Here is a 16455-nt window from a genome sequence, read left to right on the forward strand (position 1 = left end):
TTTAAAATCAAAAGTTTTTCAAAAAGTAAATCAATTCTTTTTGTCATGGTTTTAAAATTTTTAGTGTGTGTGTGTGTGTGTGTGTGTGTGTGTGTGTGTGTGTGTGTGTGTGTGCGTGCGTGCGTGCGTGCGTGCGTGCGTGTGTGGAGTGTTTATTTATTTCTTTAGGTGTCACGCCAGGCTCACACTGGATGCGGTGTGTGTGCAGTCCAGCTCCGGTACACGCCATTCAGAAAATAAATATAAATATGCCTATTTTGTTACTTACTGATGTCACATACTTTTAGCTTGTCTTGTGTTTTTTCTAAGGCTTCAACAATAATTGTATTATTCTTTAAGAAGAACATTTATAAAAAAAAAAAATTCTGACATTTTGTCAAATATAGTTTGTAAATAATTTTACAACAGCAATTTAAAAATGAAATAAATAAGGCGAAATTTGTACAATAAACAACTAACTGTGCTCCACATAATCTTCATTGACTGACGAGTCACTTTAACTACTTTTATTCTGAAAGGAATCATGGCCTTCCCGGAAGTTCAGCCGGATTACTTTAACTTGACTCAAAGCTGTCACATGCGGTGACTCCACATGGTACAGACACACAGTTATCTGTCAAGTGTCATTTATATTTTCTCTTCTTTGTCTTTGCTGAATGAAAATGTCAAATTCAATGTCGAGTTAGAAAACGGCACGTTTAATTGCATGAATAAATTATATATGAATCAAAGAAATAATGCAAATTGAAAAGGTCTCTTTATACCACTTTTTCTTCAGGAAATAAATATATAAACATATAAAGTGTTGCAATTACACTGGCATTACATTAAACTTAGCACTTTACTAATGTCTAGAAGAAAAGGAACAATTTTATCCCGTCATCACAGCGGCCGGAACGTTCGCCACTATAGGTTGTTCGAGGGAATGTTTTTTATGTAACACAGGGTGCAAATTGAAGGGGAACATGGCAGCTGCTGCTAAACATGGATTATTAAGTAGTAAAACGTTGTTAGTTCACACTTTTAACAGGAAAATAGCACCAACCAGGGTTTGTGTCCACCGAGCGGTTGAAAGACAGAGCGTCAGAGCGGCGAGCGGCGGGACCGCGGACTCCCAGCAGAATGAAAAGTACTGCCTGGACCTGGTCAGGTGGGTGTCCCACTCTAAACCTCCCTCCTCTGCTACACTGCAAACTTCAACACATTAGAAGGATTCTTTTAATTTGCACATTTAATCTCTGAGACGGCCGCCTTTATATCGGGGAGTACTAACACATTCACTACATAGCACTGCATTGTTCAATTAAACCACATACATAAACGACCGGACTCCCTTCAAAGTAAAGTGCGGAAATATAGAGACTGACTAATTATCAAATATATGAAATGCATTATTTTAAAGGTTCACACACGCTTCTTCTATTGTGTTCATTCTTCACGACGGATTAGTTCCAATTCAAATTGATTTTATATAAACATGGTTTTAATGATTGAGGATGGCTCCAGTCCTCTTTTTGGCAGTGAGTTTTCAGAATTTTTTTATTACAAGAACTTGTATGGAGTGTTGACTTTTTTATTTTTTTGTAAACCAAAAATGGATATTCTTGGCATACAGCTATGTTTGTATTCAGCTTCAAATGGGATGATTCACATTATGAAAAATCAGAATGAAGGTGACCCCCGCTGACCCCCAAACTGATAGTTGCGACTTCAACAGTAAACCTACAAAGTAAAACTTTTGCTTCAGATATTTTCTGTTCTTTTATCTAAATCCTGGCATTGTGTCGTGAATTCTTGAATTATGTAATAAGGTTTCCTGTTTTAGTGGTTTAGTGTCTTAAAAATGCTCTCATGTCTGAAATGTTTTGAAATAAATCTCTCATTTCAAATATTGTAAAAATTCCTGTGCCATTTTATGAAGATGAGTGACTTTTGCATTTTCAAATAAGAGAACATTCATTCAGTAAGCAATAATGTTTATGGATTTGAATTTGTACTTTATGCTCACACTATGAATATAATCATTGTTAGCTTGGCGTCTTTTTCCAGCGAACAGTTAGTGAATGCAGAGACGATCTGGGGCAAGTTACTCGTCTTCCCTGCTTGCCTCCTTAACTGTACTCTTTCAGAAGAATTTTTTGGTCATGTCAGTAATCACAAGAATGTGAAATGACTTCTGTTTAGTGCTTAAGGTCACATATAATTTCATAAATGTATTGAGAGCAATTCAGGAACAAGAATCTAACACAACATGATGCTTTTTACATCTGAAGGAAACAGTCCACTCGACGCTGTTGTTGAGTCTCACTGAAACTTTTAACGTATAGCTTAACAATTGTGTGAAATATTCATCATTATAGCTGTAGGTGTCCAATAAATGTGAGTTTTCTATTTTAAAACAGACATTTATACAAAACCACTGGCTCCCTTTATAAAATCCACAGTGCTGAAAACACTTCTACACCTAATGGACATTTACACACTTTGAGCTAACACACATACTGAATGCTTTCCACCTACTGCTTTTGTGATCTTGCCGAGAGTTTGACACATAGTAAGGAACATCATAATCTAAAAGCATCATATCCCGTCTCATATAACAGCCTCCTCTCTCTTCTGTCATCTTCAGGTCCAGAGACTATGAAGGCTTTTTGTGCTCCCTCCTTCTTCCGGAGGAGGCGCGCCGCTCCTCTCTGGCTCTGAGAGCCTTTAATGTGGAGCTAGCACAGGCAGGTAGTCCTACATTCAGACCACTGTGATCATCATTTCTGATCCTAATCGTTAGTTGGTCTTTCTTTACTCCCAATATTGTTTTCTCCGCAAGGTTAAAGACTCAGTTTCCCAGAAAACCATCGGTTTGATGCGAATGCAGTTTTGGAAAACAGCCATAGAAGAAATATTCAGAGATGATCCTCCGAACCAACCAGTCAGCTCTGAGCTGTGGCGGGTAAATGACTTTTTAAAACAGATCTCATGACTTTAACTGGAATCTGTTCCAGGAAACCGTGTTGTTGTCAGCTGGGTGACGGTGTGGATGTTTTGCAGGCTGTGAGGACGCACGACCTGACAAAGAGATGGCTGCTGAGGATCATAACAGACAGAGTAAGACTCAAGACCTCACAGGTTTTAAATTATGTATCCAGATCATAGAGATGCTGATGACAGCTTACATGGAGATTTAGTCACAGATGCTCGATGTGAATAAAATTAATCACATTCAAGACAGCCGTCATGCAGTCATCTGTCGAGCCTGTTGTTTATTTGTTCAGATCTTAAAGAAAATTGCTTTTTTTTGTTTCCATAATTAATACAGTTCGTTGCGGATCAATATGATGCTTTGTATGAAGGCCTCCTGTTTCAAATGGCGTCGACACCTTATTTCTGAAGTCATTACTGAGTAATCATGAGCATCATCTGCTCCACCAGGAAAAGGACCTGGAGGACAGAGCCTACAGAAACCTCCAGGAACTGGAGGCGTATTCAGAGAACACACAGTCCTCCCTGTTATACCTGCTGCTGGAGTGTTTAGGTAAGGGCAGGCAAAGCTGCTGGCAGCTCGAGCAAACAAGAAATCTGACTTTAAAAAAAAAAAAAGAAAAAAAAACAATTTACTTTCTTGTTTTTTAAAGTTAACTAAAATTCTTGTGTTTAATGCCTGTGGAAGGATTTGAATCTGACATTAAAAGAAAAATCAACGAAATGAGTCAAAATAATCACACTGTGCACATTTTTTGTCTTTTATTTCCCATTCCAGGTGTGAAAAACGTGCACGCAGACCACGCAGCGAGCCACATCGGTAAAGCTCACGGGATCGTAACGTGCCTCAGAGCGATTCCCTACAACAGCAGCCGGCGGAAAGTCTACCTGCCCATGGACATCTGCATGCTGGTGAGTCCAGGCTCCACGGGGACGCAGACATCGGTTCAGTCTACAGCTTCACCAAATACTTTCTCTGAGTTCACCTGAAATTCAAGTTTGAGAGCAGAATGCGTGACTATAGCATGTGATCCATATCAGAAGGCTGCTTTTTGCTGCTGCTGAGTCGACTCACTATTTTCTATTGAGTTTGTGACATACAGGTCATTCCCAGACTTTTTTTGACAAGTGGGCAATTTATTCCCTCACTTTCTTTTAAAATGTGTCTTTGAGACAGTTGAACCGTTTTTATTCCTCTTCTATTGTTGCTGGCAGGATTTGTGTGTTCTTCTTATAGCCATGAAAACTGCCACACGTTGGTAACAGAAGCTTCTCAGTTCCATCAAAAACACACAGTAAGATGAATGAACTGTAACAAAAAACATTCACTCAATGCATGTTTTTGGCCATCTCAGAAAATACATACAGTCAATCTCATCGCATGAGGGTTGAAGTCAGAGCACTTTTTACAGAGATAACATAAGGACATCCCTCAATTGTTTGTTTTTTGCTGAGTCATGATGACGTCTAACAATCCCATCGAAGCAGAAATTAAATTTTCATCCAGCGTGAGACAACAACGAAACCAACAAGAAATCATTACACAACCACCATGTGGCAAAACGCTGACGCCGTGAGATTTAAACCCCGTTGCCTGAGATGCAAACTCACAGCAGATAAATAATGCCGCAAACAATTTGTAACCTTTGCCAGCGCCATCTGTCCCACATAGAAAGCAGCTCACTGCTGCTGGAGGAGCTGAGGTTGGCGTGGAGGAACCGCGCTCACGCATCTGGGCTGCAGCACGAAGGACGCAATCCTCTGCCCTGAAAAATGTTCAGCTGAGGAGATGAGTCTTCTGACCCCGAGGCCCTCTCCACCGCTGTCACCTCAGATCACCTCCCCCCCTCTGCCTGAAGGGGGCGCTGGTGGTGTGCAGGAATACACTGCGCTCTGACACGCAGAGGCTTCAGCTCATGTTTTCCATACAATGACACAACTACACATTAGTGGAAGTAAAAAAAAATAATAATAATAATAAGAAGAAATTTAATATTTGCAGAAAGAACATACTAGACTTTTAAAAACTTGCTGCAATCATACATGGATTAATCCTTCTGTCATACATATGGCATTGATTGCAGACAATCACGAGTCTCTGGAAACACACCATGTCTCTGAATTCATTTCCTGTAATACTAACAGGCAAATTCATACTTCTAATTGTGAACCTTATCCTGCTCATGTTCCCTAGTTATGAATGATTGCCACAATTAAATTCCCTAACTAGCAAAGCGATCTTCTATCTTTCTCTGAGGAGAATGTGGTTTAATTTAATTTTTGATCAATAATTTAATTTTCTATGCTTACTCTCTATAATCTCAGCTGTAGATGTACAAGGACTGTCTTCTGGACTATAATTCAACATATATTTTGCCTTCACTTGTTGTACAATTGCTGAAAAATATCCAATAAGTCAATCCTTTTGAGCCTTCTTCTCAGATAACGTCCGCTTTCAGTACCTTGCAGTTCCTCAGTATTGTGCGTAAAAGAGTGTGTAAAACCTTGGAAGAAGGCCTGCGCACAATATTGGCTTCGTTTTGATGGAGGCAGCGACAAATGTAGTCAATAAATCTCTTTTTTGGCTTTTTGTGAATTCACTCTCTTCATGTCTGGCTCAGACATTAAACATTTCTGCAGCTGTGTGTTTCACACACTGGTGTTTCTCTACAGCAGGGTAAAGAGTGTGAGGTTGACTGAAATTCTGACAGATTTCATTGCATAAAGCGAACCACCTTATTTGGCCGTTTTCATTATTTTATTGTTAATTGACAGACGTCCTGCTGCTTTCACCACCGGCTGCTTGTTTTATTATTAGTTTTGTCACACATTACCAGTATCGAGACCTGCAGTCACCATTTATTTAAGGCGAACACCTGCTGCCTCTGAACACATCATCGTCACCGTCATCCTCATCCTCATCATCTCTATTTCCCTTGACAGAAACACATCCTGCAACATTTTAAAAATATATAAAAGCGAAAAAATGGAAAGTGACAGAGTCGGCAACAGAAATGAGGCTTATTGACACAGCTGTAACGACACGACAGTCTCAGGTTCATTTAATGCAGAATTCTGCAGTTCTTCATCAATGCGTTTTTTTCTCCCCCTCACTACTTTGTGCAACAGTTTCGTTACTTTCAGTTTTCACGTTATTGTGAAAAACTGCCTTTTGTGGATGAAAAGTTCACTTAAATGCATTTTGCACAACATTGCAGGTTTAATCTGAAGTCAAACCGTGGTTCGATTATTCTGAGGAAAAATCCATTGATGCCGGTCTCTTTCTTTTTCTTCCACACAGACAGCGTGATGATTCTGCTTGGGTTTGCTGATCCGGGACTGAATCTGTGTTGCTCTGTAAACCCTTCATTGGCAGAAGATGCAAATCAGCCTAAGAACGTACCAGGCCGTCATGCTTAATCGCAGGCAGCGTGCTCTTTTCAGCGTGAGATTCGTTCTTCCTCCTGGAGACATCTATACATCAAACAGTTTTTAAAGAATCTTTCCACTGAACATAATCACTTCTGTGGCTTATTCATATAACTTCAAGCGTGTTGTAGGTGGTGATCTTCAGCCTCTCGTGCGCATATTCATATCTGTGCATGCTCTTCCGTACCAGCAGACTACAGTGTCTCTTTTTTCACCGCTGAAAATAATGTAATTCATTCCCTCGTTCTTGTAGCTTCTTGAAACATAACCTTAAAGCCTGTTAGAATTGTGATGTGGACGTAGTTTACACAGAAAAGTCAACATGCCACCTGCGTTTTATCCCCTCCGTCTCCTGTCAGGAGTTCTGTCCTTGAGCCTCTGGTGAAGCGTGAAATATCCTCTCCTGATCTTTTGAGCAATGTTCTTGAGTATTTGTCTCCTTCCCTGCAGACTGCCTTCCCTCCCCAGATGGTCTTCATGCAGGCCTTTTAGAGTCGCTCGGTGTTTTTTTTCCCACCTCCTGTCTCCTCAGACAAAGCCTCGTCTTTCTGCTCCATCCCGGTGTTGTAGCCGCTATTCTTTAATCTTTAAACTGGCTAACAGCGCTCACAACAGCATTTCCAGGGACATTCAGTGCTCGTATTTTGTGTCCTTTTTGTCGTTCCTGAAAGGACAACGATGTACCGCAACACGTGGAACACTCACAATAACCATATTTCTGATGCCTCTGTGGATGAACCCCAAGCCGGTCCTTGTATTTATGTTCCCTCTCACTCAAATACAATAAGCCGCTGATGGAGCCCTTGATTACTGATGAAGACAAGCTCAAGACGTCTAATGAGGGCACTTAAGGGAGGATTTCTTAGACACCGAGATAGCCGTCGTCAATGAAATTGCCCTTTTTTTTCCCTTCAATTTAAAGAAACCATATGTAATGGAGCTGCTCTTGTTTTAGTTAAACAAAATCAGCTGGAAGTTAGTAACACTAACTGTAACATGATAAACTTTTAGGAGATGATCCAAAGCTCCGTTCGCCTCGAGGTATTGGGAAAACGTTTTTTTCACGGATGGTGGGTTATTTGGCGCTTCTCACTTTCTTTTGTAAAATACTTTTCCAATTTTCAGTATAATCCTCTATTGTTACTTGACCCATTTCTGTTATATCACATCCAAGAGAAAGACTCGAGCGCGTGTTCACGTAATCTTTCAGCCTGTAGAGGAGCAGGAGAAGCAGCTCTGCGAGCGGAAATTGGTCTGTTATTTTGGACCTGCGTGGATAAAAGAAGCACAAGCAGTCAGATCATTTGGCCTCAGTTTTTCAGGTCTGAGGTGTCGAGACGGCGAGAGACCCATCAGACGAAAGTAATTGTCTGAATAAAATTCAGAAAGCTGCAAAATGAATGCAGACAGACAAGGTTTCACAGTGTTCCACAGCCTCAGCTGGAAATTACAGCCGACAGCAGTGTGAGTCGAGGGCAGGAGTGAATGATTAATAATCCTAGTTCTGGTAATTATTGTAATAAGGACGTATTTGCCGTTTAAAAAGATGTTAGTCTTCACATGTTTCTCTAATTTTGGTTTTTTATATATTTTATTGTTTTTCGTCACATTTCCCACATATTTTCAAGTGGTGTGTTAACAGACAACACATTGAGTGCTTTTGTCACAAGAAGCTTTTGTCAGTGGAAGATGTGGCCTTGCAAAGCGAAACACGACGTCTGTTCTTCAGCTCAGCTCAGGGATGCAGCCAGTGTTCTGGTTCAGATGGAGAGGAACTGAGACTCTATGGTGGCCATCTCAAAAAAAAAAAAAAAAAAAGAGGCAGTTCTCAGCGCTGAAAATGCCTTTGTGATGTGAACCAACAGCCAAATTGAGAAGAAATGTTGCTGTTTTGAGTTGAAAAAGTTCTGTAAACTGATCCTTAACCATTGACCACAGGTTTTTTTTTTTTTTTTTTTTTTTAGTAATCAAATCTTTCCTCCAGAGAAGAATTTAAATAAGTTTGAAGCAAAATCAAAAGGAATTCGACCAAACAGAACCTATGAGCTTCGCTGTGACCTGAAACGCCGCTGTGTTGTTTTCCGTGCTTTTCACCAGCATGGAGCGTCTCAGGAGGACTTCATCCGAGGCAGCCAGGAGCCAAACATCCGGGACGTGGTGTTCGACATCGCCAGCCAGGCTCACGTCCATCTGGAACACGTACGTACTGCACGCACCCGCACAGTTCAGGAGTTAGGTGGAAGTGTATATTTGACATGGAGCTTTTGTCCAGACCAGCTCAAGGTCGATCAAAGCGAAACCCTCAGGAGTATTTTCCTCACTTCCCGGTTCCTCGGTTCAGCAGATAGAAGTGTCACAAAGCGCCGGGAGCACGAAGGAGCACAACGTGCACAGAACAGCAACCGTTCTTTTTCTTTTGTGAGAGAAGAATAGAGCGAGGGCATTAGCCAAGCGCCCTCAGGCAAAATGAGTCTCACGGTGAATTTCACGGACAAAGAGAGAATGTGACGACCAAATTGAGTCAGGTTGCTCGAGACACCAGACAGGAGGAGACTTTCCAGGGTGAATTATTAATTTAAGAAATAGAATAGAAGTGCCACTTTGTTGTTAAACAGCACTCCACATCTGACTGGCTGAAAAAATAAAATGGGAACCACATCAGTCTATTTCTCAGGTGTTCACGCTGGTTCCCTGATCTTGAAATTGATCTACAAGCTCGGAATGGTTGATCCCAGGTCCTCCGTTAGCAACCAGGATCAAACCTGCTTTCTGTTCCACAATCAGAAACAAACATGCAGAAGTTTGTTCTCGATTTTATGCATCAAATATTTGGAATAAACTCCTGAAAAACTTTAATATTGCTCCAAATTGGACTTTTAGAATTTGTTGGGCCTTTCAGAACATTTTGAAGCATCTGTTTTAGATAAAAACGATAAAAATCTTTAGTGAGAAACTTCGTTGTTGGGGGAATTTGCAGGAAGTTAATTCAGGAGCTTTGTGTGAGGAATTTCTGATAATTCGGAATCAGATTTAATCTTCATTCTTTGAGATTCCTCATCAACCACATCAACCAGAAACCTCCCTTTGAGAAATAAAAAGTTAGGTACGGGGAGCAGCACTGAAGTCAAGTTACGTAACCTCTCAATATAAACGTTCCGCGCGGTGACAGCGGGCTGTGTTGACTGTCACTATGGCACCGTTTGTTTTATAATACACTCGAAGACCTCTCGAGCCACTCGACGGGAATAAACCAGCGTGTTATTTTCACATTGCAAACGGACGTCAGAGACCGGCAGTGCTCGGACACGCTGTGATCTTCAGATAATTTCTGCTCCGACAGCGGGGCGCGTGATTAAAAACGTCCTGTCAATATCTTTTGGTTTTAGCGCTCGCTTGCTAATGGAACTCCAAGTGGGGGTTGAGCTGATTAGTTTGGAAATTGATTAGTGTCCGCTTACATAGATTTTTGGGGTTTTTTTTCAAACTTTTGTTTTGGCTGCTCCTCTTCAGTTTATACAGTAAATTTGTGCTGTCTGCAGTTAGAATCGTGGCAAAACACTTGAAACCTCCGTCATACCGGGTGTTAACAGTGAGTAGTTATTATTAGGAATTCCTTGTTTCCTGTGACTGACATATACAGATTTTTAGTTTTCAGCAGTGACAGAAGGAGTGTGTTTGACTCTTTCTTACTCAGTGTTGGATGAATTTTAACTGGGGTTTTCTGTTCCAGGCACGATCATTCAGCCACACTGTACCACCAGCCGCTGCCCCGGCCTTCCTTCTCACTGTAAGAAATCAAGCACTCAATAATGAGATCCTATTAAATCTCAAAAATTTACAGTTTTTTTAAGCTGTCTGCGATGAGTAACGTCTTTTATGAAGCGCCAGTAAAAGCTTTACGTTCATGTCACACGATGAAGCACATCAGATCAGGTTATTTTAAAGCTCTGCGACACAAAAAAAAAACCCCATTTCAGTTGGTTTTGGTGTGTTTGAAAGCTGCTAGAATATAATTGACAAAAAGAGTAGAGGTTGCGAGATTGAAAATAAATAAAATAACACATTTTAAAACAGTGAAATGTCAACTACATCAGCTGTTGTTATAAAACGCCTCTTTCTGACAAACAGACGCTGAATACTTGTGGCACCTTGCAGGGATTGATTGAACCTGTGGAGTTTTTTTTTTTATGGTTTGCGGTTAGAGGTTTGGTCTCCACAAACATTTATTGCTTTCAAAACATAATTTAGAGCAAGATAGAGATGGATAGTAGTCATGTTAGGGAAGCTGCAGGTGAGACTGTGACCGATATATTTGTTGCTATTTTTTCCAGAAGAATTGGGTTCGACTAGACTAAACAAGCAGCACTCGTCATTCCTTGCAGGTTAATATCCACACGCTTGAGTTTAACGGAGGCTGTGCGTCACCCTGCTGGAGTGTTGAAAGTTAATACGGTTTCTTTTCAGACACAGCTGGCGTAAAGTTTTCGTTCTCTTGATTATCGCAATGACAAACTGCATTGGTTTTGCCAGACAATGACTTTTGACCTTCCTCTTACGGTGCATTAACAGTGCAGTCGTTTCAAGCAGCTCTGCAGCTCCGACTAGTGGTGGGCGGCTGCACGACAGTTACAGCTTATTTAACTGACTAATATTCATTTTTTTTTCACCTTGAAACTTTATCATGTAATAACCAAAGACGAAGTTATTGGTCAAAAATCACCGTGCAAAAAATTCTTACAAACATTTATCAGAACGTAGTAATTTCCTTTTATATTTGATAACCACTACAGTGTAAGTAGTGCAAATCTAACAAGGTTGTGTTTTATGCACATGTGTGTTGATTCGGAACCGTCTTCCCACAACACAAGTCTTGTAATGAAAATGTCTTGCGGCTCGCCACGGCTACAGTTCCCTAAAGTGCAGCAGCTGCTCTCTGCAGAGTATCTGGACTCATCAGGAGGCGGGAACATACAGACTCCACAGTCCATTATAACGTCGCCGCGCTCGCCCGGCGCACGCCGCAGAGCTGCTCTCCTGCAGCCGACACACAGCGAAAAGCACTCCGGCCTCCTGAATGTAGAATGATGATTTTCACGCTGCAGTGGAGCGCCGCTGCGCAGCAGAGGTCATGTGTGCGTTATGTGGGCTGTGTGTCGGAGTCTGCATGTGACGCTCTTCCAGCACGGTGTGCTCGTCCACGTGAGAAACGCTTGAAAACGGCAACCCGCACTTATTCATCGTGCTGAAAAATAAATGGAGGTGATTTGCAGGTTTGGAGCAAGACAGAGCAGTGCTGCGGGAGCCTGAGGGGGCAAGGAGCGCAGTGACAGGCCACCGGGGCGACAGCATCTTAACACGTGAAGGTTTATATAAACCCGACTGAGCAGGTGATGCCTTCAGGGCTGACAATACCCATGAAGCTGCAGGGAAAACCACGTTGTTTTTTTTTTTGGTAGAAAAAAAGAGATGAAGATCCTCAGGCATTCATATCGACACTCGTCTCGCTTTACTTTCTGAAAAACGACCTGATGCACCTTTGAGCAGAAATAAGAGAAGTTAAAACATCCTCAGTACTTCATTCAAGGCCAGTTGCCTTCGTGATACAATCTGTTGGATTGTAAGTTCAGGCTTAAACCTTTCAGTGTGGAGTTTGTCCTTGCTGTGTGTTCCAGGGCTTTCGCAGTTCCTCTGTTCTCATGTGTCCTGTGTGTGTGAATGCGAGTGTGTGACTCTCTGATGAACTGTTTTTTTTGTCCAGGGTGTTTGCTCCTCGATGTGAATCTAGATGAAGTACTATGGAAATGCAGTAACGCACATGGAGACTTCTGCTTCTCCCCTAATGGAGTGTAGGCGGACTTTTGTTCGCTGTGCTCAAATAAAGAGGGAATACTTTGGGTACATTTAAAAAGATAGCTTTTAAACAAACTCTATAGTCCACATTTATGGTTCCATTAGGATGTAGTGTGGGGTCAGGGCTCTATTCATCAAGATGCAGTGGCTGAAGGCGCATTCGGCCAATCAGACCTCTGTGGGCAGTTAAAAAAAAAAAAAAAAAAAGTCAGTGCAGTTTCTGTATTGTGTGGCTGTCTCGCTATACAACACTACTCATTAAACCTGCCACCGAAAAAGGATAAACAACGGGGGTGTCACGTATATATCCTGCTTTTCCAACTCAATTTCTGTAACATTGCCTTTGTGTGCCGTGAGAATGGTTTGAAAAGAAGCAATCAAGGAACTGAACAAAAACAAAAAAAAAAGCCTGGAACTCACACACGGTTAATGCGGTATTCTTTTGAAGGCTTATAGACTAAAACTGAAATGTTCATTTCAATCATATCTTGATTGCTTTCTTTGGAGTCCATTGTTGTGATGTGTGCAGACAGAAATGACTGTCATTCTGTCAGAACGCGCCGAGGGAGATGATTTCTGGAAAATGTTTCGTTCAGCATAAATCACGTGGATTCACTTGCATGTCAAAGGAATCGGTTCCCGCTAATTTAGTCGCATTCTGACACTTTTCTTCTTCTTTCGCTCAATTGTCTAAAGTCTGTTGGTGAAGACACTGTGCCTAAAGAGAATGTTGGTTCAAGATTGATCAGGAAGATTCCTGATAGTGTATGATTTGTGGCAGATCTCCTTTTGGTCTTTATATCCTCTTACTACTTAATTACTTTGTTTGGTCATTTAGAGGGAAGGATATGTTTTATCAGTCAAGGTAAAAAGTTCCTCCATAAAGTTAAAAGACTTTTAAATTCTGTTCTAGATTTAGCTGGAAGCCGGTAAAAAGAAGCTACTATTCAGGCGATGCGATCCCTCTTGCTGCTGATCACAGTCAGTAAAAAGCATGCATTGTCAGGGTGTTGCATTGTGACCTGTTTTTTGCGTTTTGATTTTTTTCTTCTTCACATGAACGTTGTTGATTCCCTCAAAGATTTGCGTGGAAGACTGACTGCACATATGCTTCAGTCTAAACCGGCTCATCAAATCAACCCTCCTGCAAACTGAGCCCTTCCTGTGGTGTTGTGTGCTTCAGGTGGCGTTGGAAGACTATCTCCAGAGAGTGAGGAAGGCGGATTTCGACGTTTTCCACAAGAGCCTGAGGAACAGGAACCCCCTCCTCCCCATCCAGCTGTACTTCCGCTCCTGGAAGCAGACTTACTGACTCAGTCGCAGCTCGAGTGCAGCGACTGAGAGCAGCGGGACTCAGACTTTCACCTCCGTGGGGAATCTGCACGGAGGCTGAAGACATCAAGACTCACTTTGAACCGCAGCACTGCCACTGAAGTCAGCCTCTTCAGTTATACACCAAATATTTAAAACCCCTCCAGGCTGCAGCTCACACACCAGCATTAGTTTTTAAAATAATCAATTTAGGGGGAAAATACTTTAATGGAGATCTGTGCTGCTGTGTGTGGGTTATATGTAAAATGTATGAGAACATATGCACATTTAAAGAATTGTGATTAATTGATTTTTGGCTTGTATTTATTTCCTGCTTTCATTTCAGTTTATTCTGATACTAAACACACTTCCAAAATGTCTGCAGACTGACTGAAATGTCATCTGGAGACCTGTAGAAAAACGTTTCATTTGTTCTCTACCATCTTAATACTGCTGAGAAGAGAACAGATGTGCTGCTGATTTCCTACAGAAATAAGGCCCAAATTGGAATCCTTTTTTTTTCTTTTTTCCTTTTTTTTTTTGTAGCCGTTTCATGTCTTCCTCCACGACATCTGACAGTGGGTGTGCCATCATGAAGTGCTGCAGAAAACCTGATAATGCAACACTAAACAAAACATGTTGTGTCAAACCATTGCAGGATTTTAAAAACAACATTAGAATGTCCAATTCTGCAAGAGAGGAACCTTTTTTTTTTTTTTTACACAGAGCTGTCAAACATGTGGCTGTGGGCTGAAACTGGCCGGCAAGGCTTCAGGCCGGCCTGCAAAATGACTCTGTAAAATAGAAAACCGTCAAAGAAGTCAGTAGTTTTCTTTCAGTAGAAGTCACTGCTGCTCCAAGTTACATTGTTCGAGCAAAAGTAGATTAGTTAAAATCTAAAAACAAAACAGTTTTAGAGAAAAAAGGCCAACTATTCCACATGACGAAGTACAGGTGGGAAAGGAAAAACTTCATATTAACAGGAAGAGACCTGCAGACTCAGGCTCAGAGGTGGCAGTTGTCTGCTCTTCCACTTGGGAAAAATACGTAACAAATGCAAGGATTTTTTTTTTTTCTGTCACTCTCGTTTGGAAGTGTAGAGTTCTCAATGTCTCATCGTATGTGCTCATATGTTCTATGACTTGACTCATTGCACCTCAGTCTTTTTAACATTTATCTGCTGTATAAACCCAGTAAGACTCCTGAAGCGAGCGGTCAAAGCCCCCCACAGGGCAGGTCCACACAGAGACAAATAATGAGTCTTTTTCTGGCGCTGTCATGACCATCTTGGTGGAAATATTCTCGAAAGCTGTCATGGTTACTTTGATTATATAAGAAATTCAATCAACCATGACTTCCTGTGTTTCTTTTTTCTGTGCTTTAGGGTTTTTTTGAGCATGGTGTTCATCTAAATTGAATCTCCAGTTAAAAAAAAAAGAAGAACCGTCTTTAAATGCATCAAGCAAAGTAGTTCTGATTTTGTCAAACTCAATAATTCTGACTTTTCCACTTGTTACTTTTTCTCTTCTGCCATGAACGCTGCAGCATCAAATGAGGCTGCAGAGGGGAAAAAAAAAAATATATAATCGAGAGCTTTGATATCATTCAAGAAGCTCACACAGCCACTCGAAGGCAAGGACGGCAATCAGCAGAATCCCGAGAGATAATGAGACAGACGACATGCACGCACAGCCTGCAGGCGGCAAATGAGAAGGATATTATCTTCAAACAGACGCAACACAGAGCGCCCCGTGGAGAGCTCTCTGAAGTTTCACTCAGCTTAAATCCATCACTGCAGGCTCACACCGGTCGCTCCGTAGGTATCGCAGTCTGACTGCATCAGTGTGTTTCGGCCTTATGATGGGTGTTGCTTCCTGTGGTTGTTTAAAACTGAGGCGTGGAGGGAAACACAGACACCTGCTGTTTCTGTTAGACTTAACACTGAGGTTGGAAAACTTGTATAGATTGAAAACAACCACACATCACATCTTTGGATGATATATGAGTTTTGAATCTGTTTCTTATCTGATGCAAACAGGTTGGATTGCAATTTACTGAAGTGGCCTCGTTTTCTGCTCCTTTCCTCTTTCTTGGAAATACTTGAAGTCCCAGCCTTTCATCTTTAATCCAGTGTAGAGTTATGGGTCAGTGGAGCAAAGTGAGCAGCAGCAGGAATCGATCCTGAACAGGGTCACTCATCCATCACTCACAGGAAACCAAAGCACCCGGAGCCTGGACTCAGGAAGTAGTCAGCGCTTTAAAATCATGTTAACTTCCACCATGCTGTGAAAACACTCAAATCCCATCAGACTGTTTTTGTTGCTAACACGCCGCTCTCTGCCATTCGTTGAATTTTGCAGAGCGGAGACATCAAGTCGTGGCAAAGAAATACACGCACGGCCGCTTTATGTATCTCTTGTTTCCAGAACTCAAAATATTTATCTCAAACTTACAGCTGTGCTGCAGGAGGCATCCGAGGTTGTTATTTGTGGAACTGAAAGGATGAAAAAGGCAAACAGCCTCAAGCTAACCGAAGCGTTGAGCATGCTCCCACACCTCTGCCTCCCATCCTGCCTCTGAAGGAAAGGACCGCTACGCCGTCGCACGCTTGCTTTGCGGTGATTTTACACTGCCGATAAACGCTGACCGACACGCCAACTCACACAGAAGATGCGCCCCCGTGTGATTTCTTCCTTTTCATCAAAAAAGATCGATGAAGTCTCTCTGATTCACCCCAGCGGACATGACCAATCTGAGCGAGAAATCCCTTCAAAACAAGTTCGCCAAGCACTTTCTGGACAGACACAAGAGGACAACTGTCTGTGGGATGGATATTTACATTTGCTGCATTATGTGGCAGCTTGAGTGAATATGAATGCAAACCTGCTT

General features: G+C 41.6%; 1 protein-coding gene across 2 annotated transcripts; it reads left to right on the forward strand.

Annotated features, from left to right (window-relative positions):
* The first annotated feature begins 918 nt into the window (after positions 1 to 918).
* Positions 919 to 14933, forward strand: ndufaf6 (NADH:ubiquinone oxidoreductase complex assembly factor 6). Of its 2 annotated transcripts, none has more exons than XM_030102620.1 (9): positions 919 to 1150; positions 2630 to 2729; positions 2825 to 2947; positions 3046 to 3102; positions 3427 to 3529; positions 3755 to 3888; positions 8503 to 8604; positions 10136 to 10192; positions 13439 to 14933. In XM_030102620.1, the coding sequence occupies exons 1-9, from the start codon at positions 966 to 968 to the stop codon at positions 13565 to 13567; spliced, it is 990 nt and encodes a 329-aa protein (XP_029958480.1). In that variant the 5' UTR covers positions 919 to 965; the 3' UTR covers positions 13568 to 14933. The 2 variants fall into 2 exon arrangements, with proteins under 2 accessions (XP_029958480.1, XP_029958481.1); XM_030102621.1 differs by having other exon boundaries at positions 1125 to 1150; positions 2630 to 2733.
* The last annotated feature ends 1522 nt before the right edge of the window (positions 14934 to 16455 follow it).

This window comes from Salarias fasciatus, chromosome 11 (assembly GCF_902148845.1).
Source record: "Salarias fasciatus chromosome 11, fSalaFa1.1, whole genome shotgun sequence".
In the NCBI taxonomy this organism is placed as follows: domain Eukaryota; kingdom Metazoa; phylum Chordata; class Actinopteri; order Blenniiformes; family Blenniidae; genus Salarias; species Salarias fasciatus.